Raw genomic sequence first — 6,364 nt, 5'->3', positions numbered from 1 at the left:
GATTTTCGAAACATTTGCCCGTGTGACATTCAAAGTTATTTTAATTGGCATGCTCGGTTTTGGTGCGGAACATTGTCGTCATAGGAGGCCTAATAACGATACAAGGAGTTGTTTATTTTATAAGTCGTTCTTAGAATCGAGTGCTTTTTTCGTACGTCCTCGTAGCAAATTTGTTATGAATTTTTTATTGCTACGTATATTTTATGCGCGGGCACCGAGGCTACTGTGCCTGACCAAAAGGCCAGGGAGCAACTTCAGCGCCCAGCAGGGGCGTAGAAAATAATTGGCGCCCAGCCAGGGGCGTTGAAAATGCGTCCCTGACTGGTATCGTATTCTGTTCGTCTATCCTTTTTTCATACGACTTAATTTTGCGTGCTTGCCTAATAACGTCCTTTACGCGTTGTGCAGCGTTGTGGGATCCGTTACAGGCCGTCCTAGGCGTCGCTTATTTTTATGGCGATCGCCCGGGGATGCGGAACACGTATTTTGGTATAACTCTTTGGCCAATTGGTGTTTATGAATGTTTGGGCAATTTTTAGGGTAGTTGGTTTTTCGGTATTATTTCTCACACACAATTTCAACACAATCACATAATTCGCTACACATAACTAGCATTACAACATGAAGCAAGAATAATATGTCACGTAGTTTATGATAGGCTTCTATAGGTAATATTTGCGCCGGCTTGGTACCACTTCTATCGTAGATCCAACACATGCCCCGGTCGAGGTAGTGCATTCAACAGACGAATTTCGTCCCAAGAGGCCAATCACGATGTAAGCCAAGGGGGCATGCACCAATGAGAGAGACCTAGTGGGCGAGCGATTGGGTTTGGGACAGGTGTACTACTAGCGAAAGTGCCGAGTGGACAACATTCGAAGCGTATGCACCCCCCGAGTGGCGATGGGTATCCTTAGTCCCAACCCCCGAGATGAAACACACCAAGGGAGCCAAGAATCGTTATGCGGTTCTGTCCGTTCACATTAATATGCTGATTTTCAGGTCGTCCCAACTTGATAAGGAAATAAACGCGGAGTAGGATCGTTTCACCCTTCGGCTATTTTGATTACCTACGAGCACGAGTATTTCATTAACGTCCCCAGCAGAGTCGCCACTGTGAGGGGGGTCGAAAAAGCACGAGGCTAATGCATGACCTCGTCCCTCGTGGGCGTGACGTCGTCAGATCAAGTGTAGTTAGATTTCCTGTGAGTTTACACCCAATCGACTAGTAATATAGGAGTCTCCATTCAGTTTTTAACGACAATGAGAAAAACTGAAAAAAACCAGGTTATCGTGACATAAAGGGAGTGCAATTATGTTCGACCACGACGGCCATAGGTTCCCTTGTGATCTCTGGTGTGGGGATCGCTCAACGTACACCCGCAGGGCAGAGATTGAGAGTTTGGGGGACTGTAACTACCGAGAGGAGTGCTAATCGATAACTCCAGAGGCAGGTTATCCTTACTAGCTCAGCATAAATAATTGAAGGGACATGCGTTAAACTATTAAACTATTCTGAATTGATTTTAGCAATATGCAACACATAACACTAAATCGATCGTGATTATCTTTTTTAGATTGATTTAAGGTACCTAACATGATAATTCAATTGTCCAAGGTATTATCTTATTAGGCGTGATAGATCAATCAAGTTAATAGTTTGACAATTTTATAAAAGGGTGATGAAAGCGATTAAATCATATGAGGGACACATTACAACGCACCCTTGAGAGGTGCGTTACGGTTCTCAGAAAACTAACCACTTGGCTTTGCTATTTCTCCTTTTATTTAACGAATCTCGGGTTTGTAAGCAGTGTTCTAGTATTTAGGATTAATTCATCAGCTACAAGGGGCAGGACGCGTTCTGTTCGACTTTTGGGTCGATTGCGACAGAACGCCGGATCAATTTCGCAGCGTGAGGCTAGGCTTAAGGCTAGAGTCAATACCCATGTTATGGAATTGTGTGTTGTGTGTTCTTTTCACATCAGTTTTGAGGCTGTATTTATAGGGAAAGAGTTTGTGGAAAGATAGATTTTTAGAATACGAATCCAAAAAGAATTCGGAGACGACACGGCCCCAGGCATGTTCAGCGCCCAGGGCTGGGCGCCGAAGATTTCGGCGCCCAGATCCAGGCGTTGAAAATGGGATCTGGGCCGAGTTCTTTGTCAGATTTGGACTCTTAGAACGCGGAGCTTTTGAGACTTATCCTAGTCTTTTAGTGCGTATTAACTTTATGAAGGAATGCGTCTGGGCCCGTTACGAACTCTAGGTTCGTTAGGATTTTAATTAATACGTAACTCTTACTTTCGAATTATACCAGGAATAGAATTCCTTTTGCAAATTCTATCTCTTTTAGGATTTATGTTGGAGTGCAACACCTTATTCTGACAGGTTTCTATCTTTTATGACTTTGCCACTTTTAACAACTACCTTTTACGGCAGCTACTATCTTTAGCAGGTTTCCATAAATAGCAGTTTTGGCTGAAATGAAAAGGGTGTTTGAGATTCGTTATTTTATAGGAGATGCGTTGCCAAGTGAATATTTATGTTCTCATCATCGAACCTTCCCTTTCGGGAATGGGGACAAAAGTAGGTGTCAAGAGCATCACATGTATGTATCCTAAATTATGCTAATTGACTATGTGGCAATTAATTTGGATTCCTGGGTTTATGGTTTTTCCGCATAAAATATATGTTTTATATTTGTCATAACCTAACACCACACACCATGAATCTCCGTATCTATCTTTGTTATCGGGTGGTCAGTCTTCAATTCGTGAAAATGAAGTCGATGAAGAAGAAAACAATCAAGAAGTACAAAGGAGTTGTAGAGGTAGAGGTAGAGCAAGAGTCAGGACCTGAGGAAGAGGCGGAGGGATTGCATTAGCAAGGTTCAACTTGAGCCATGAACAAGATACACATTTATGTAGGAGTTGGTTGACAATTTCAAATGATGGTATTACAGGGAATGATCAAACATTTGAAGACTTATGTGCTAGAATCGTTCAATACTACAACGATTGGAAGAAAGAAGGTCCAGAAGTAGATATTGAAAAAGCCTCTAATCATTGGTACAAAATGAGTGCCGAGGTATCCAAGTTCAACGGGGCTTACATTAGTATAAAAGATAGTCACCCAAGTGGCCACGATGAAGATCAAGTGATATCCATGGCTATGACACTTTGGAATAGTCGCAACCCAACTAGTAGAAGTTTCCCTTATCTACATAGTTGGAAAATCCTTCAAGATGAACCAAAGTGGAAAGAGTTTTCTCGTTAGGAAAGTCATTCATTAAAGAGACTAAAAAATTATGTTACGGGTGCGTACACTTCGTCAAGTTCAAATGCCGATACAAATGTAACTACCGAAAGTGTATACATGATGGATGCGCGTCCTCCGGGTCAAAAAGCGGCTAAAGAAGCAGCAAACGGTAAAGGAAAAAAGACCAACAAGAAGGTTAATGAAAATTCTATGCAAACTTGGAGTAAGTTTGAAGAGATGCAGACAAAGAAATTAGCCATGTATGAAGACCGTATTCGTGTTACAAATTATGAGTTTCTTTACAAAGATACTTCAAACATGGACGAGAAAACTCTAAGCACTCACAAAAAAGTTTGCTCTATTATTAAGGCCAAGTATAACATGTCTTAGTTTAAAATTCTCTATTGTTTTATGTAATGTTTCGAAAAAATATGTTCTCTTTAATGGTTTAATTAGTTAAGGTTTTAGTTATATACTACTTCCTAGAGGAACTATTTCCAATCTCATATATGTTTTGACAAAAACATATCAGACCAAAAATGGTACTCACAAGTTGAAATATGGTACTCAGAAGTTCAAATATGGTACTCACAAGTTCAAAAAGGGTACTCAGAAGCTCAAAAATGGTACTCATAATCTCAAAAATCTTGTTCGTTTAGCCATTGAAATTTTAGCCGTTGGAATTTGGTTGTTAGAATTAGTCAATGGAATGTAGTACTGTGTATTTGAAACTTGCTTGCAATATTGAATTTTAGCCGTTGGAATGCAATAATGAACCTGCTAGCAATAGTGGAATGTAATAATGATGCACATGCTAGACATTTCATGTTTTGGAATATCACGTTTTAACAATAATTCAAGAATGAACATGCTAGTATATATACTTGAATATTACAATACACTCTCATATAACTATCAAACCATACCCTCTTTTCCCATTAAGCCTTCCAATAATTCTGGTTCTTCAGCCAATAACACTGTTTGGATGAAGGAGATGTATGCCGAATTTTGGGACGAAACAGATGAGCAAATGGCACTCAACCTACTTGATCAAACATCAAATCCTCCCAAAGTTATGGTACCCCGAGATCGCAAATCCGCTGTAGAACGTCTATACCATGACTATTTCTCAGCCGAACCCGTATATCCGGAACATCTTTTTCGAAGGAGGTTTCGGATGGGGAAAGACTTGTTTATGAAGATAGTCACTGCTCTGGAAGATCACTCTGAGTATTTCAAACAAAGGGACGATGCTGCAAAACGAAAGGGATTGTCTCCGCTCTAAAAATGCACCGCAGCTATTCGTATCCTTACATATGGATCCCCCGGTGATGTCGTTGATGAATATATAAAAATCGGTGAGAGTACGACAATTCAATGTTTACATAAATTTTGTCCTGCTATTATTGATGTTTTTGGAGGGGTGTACATGAGAAGACCCAATGATGATGATGTTCAACGATTGATACTAATGCACGAGGAATGTCATGGGTTTCCTGGCATGCTTGGAAGCCTTGATTGCATGCATTGGGCCTGGTAAAACTGTACAGTGACATGGAAAGGAAAATACACAAAAGGTAATCATGGTCATCCCACAATCATGCTTGAAGCAGTCGCCTCAATTGATCTATGGATATGGCATGCATATTTTGGTGTAGCTGGGTCAAACAATGACCTTAATGTGTTAAGTAGATCAAACTTGTATTAAGAAGAATTACAAGATAGAGCTCCTGAAGTTTATTTCAATGTGAATGGTGCTACATACACTATGGGCTGGATTCGTTAAAAGTTTCTCACATCCTCAAAACCCTAAAATACTTTGCTTTAAAAAGAAGCATGAGAGTGCAAGAAAGGATGATGAGAGAGCATTCGGAGTACTCCAATCTCGTTTTGCAATAGTACATGGACCGGCACGACTTTGGCATAAAAGTAAGCTTCATGATATTATGGAATCTTGTATCATATTGCATAATATGATTGTTGAAGACGAACGACAAACATATTCAAGAAACTTTCCCGATGAAGTATTTTCACAACCAGTTGGTGGTGATGTCCAACAAGGCTATGCTATAGATTTCCAGGTATATCTTGCAAGAGATGTAACTATTCGAGACAGACAAAAACATCATCAGCTCAAGGCGGATCTAGTTGAGCACATTTGGGCACATTTTGGAAATCAAGACGTTAATTGGTCGATCATCATCAAATTTATGCAATTAAAGTTTCTTTTAAAAGTAATTTTCCCATTTATAATGCATTATTTATTTATGTAATATAATGTATTGTAATATGATTGCTAAATGTTGGCACTGCCTACATGTTATTAGAATCAAGTTATTATGCCTCCTAAATTCCGCGCCAACGAGAACACCAATTTTTTTTGCTCATATACTATTTTTCATAAATAATATATTAGTATAAATTTGAAATTAAAATATCAGTTTTTTTTTTTTCAAATCTGAATTTTATTAACCATATTTATAATATTTTACTACAACTATACTTAATTTTATTTACAAGGTAATTACAAAGTGTGAATTATATATTCAAACTAATTAATTATTAGAAATGATGATTGGCATGTGGGACCTACAAAACTACAAGTAGTTATAGCTTTCCATTTGACAGGTTGTAGCTTGAAAATGAGTTGTAGTTTGAAAATTATGTGGCAAAGAAAAACTACAAGGTTTGTAGTTTACCATTGTAGGTGCTCTAAACACTTTACAACACACGTAGGGAAGGAAATAATGCCCTTGGTCCAAGAATGCATTTAATGTTAAGTCTAATAAATGCAGTTCAATATTAATTATACAAGTTAATAATTCAGTGAGATCAAGTGAACTGTATGCCTAGCTAGAGGCCGCTTCATTTCAAGTGGATAAATAATATTAATCCACAGCTTACTCTTGACTGAACCCGTAGGGTCACACAAATAGTACGTAAACGGATCAAGTATTTAATGGCATTAAATACTCTATCTAATCAATATTCGGAATCGACGGATCTTGGTTTCAGTGGGAGCTGAGATCGTCAAAGGCAAATAAATGAATACTCTGGAAACGATGATATTGCCGGAAACGGAAATATGGATCGTATCGGAAAT

At 38.7% G+C, this 6,364-nt stretch overlaps 1 protein-coding gene across 1 annotated transcript; it reads left to right on the top strand.

Annotated features, from left to right (window-relative positions):
• The first annotated feature begins 2,782 nt into the window (after positions 1-2,782).
• LOC130461776 (uncharacterized) lies at positions 2,783-3,279 on the top strand. Its single transcript, XM_056829981.1, has 2 exons — positions 2,783-2,850; positions 2,931-3,279. The coding sequence occupies exons 1-2, from the start codon at positions 2,783-2,785 to the stop codon at positions 3,277-3,279; spliced, it is 417 nt and encodes a 138-aa protein (XP_056685959.1).
• Positions 3,280-6,364: the final 3,085 nt, after the last annotated feature.

Source organism: Spinacia oleracea, chromosome 5 (genome assembly GCF_020520425.1).
Source record: "Spinacia oleracea cultivar Varoflay chromosome 5, BTI_SOV_V1, whole genome shotgun sequence".
Taxonomy (NCBI): Eukaryota; Viridiplantae; Streptophyta; class Magnoliopsida; order Caryophyllales; family Amaranthaceae; genus Spinacia; species Spinacia oleracea.
The sequence above is the reverse complement of the archived record's forward strand: the minus strand, read 5'-3'. Positions and strand labels throughout refer to the sequence as shown.

What these genes read in the sequence shown, in the direction of transcription:
- LOC130461776 (XM_056829981.1), top strand. Translation starts at nt 2,783, where the DNA reads ATGAAGTCGATGAAGAAGAAAACAATCAAGAAGTACAAAGGAGTTGTA. An exon ending in GAGGTAGAGGTAGAGCAAGA is followed by an intron (nt 2,851 to 2,930) that starts GTCAGGACCTGA and finishes ACATTTATGTAG; the next exon opens with GAGTTGGTTGACAATTTCAA.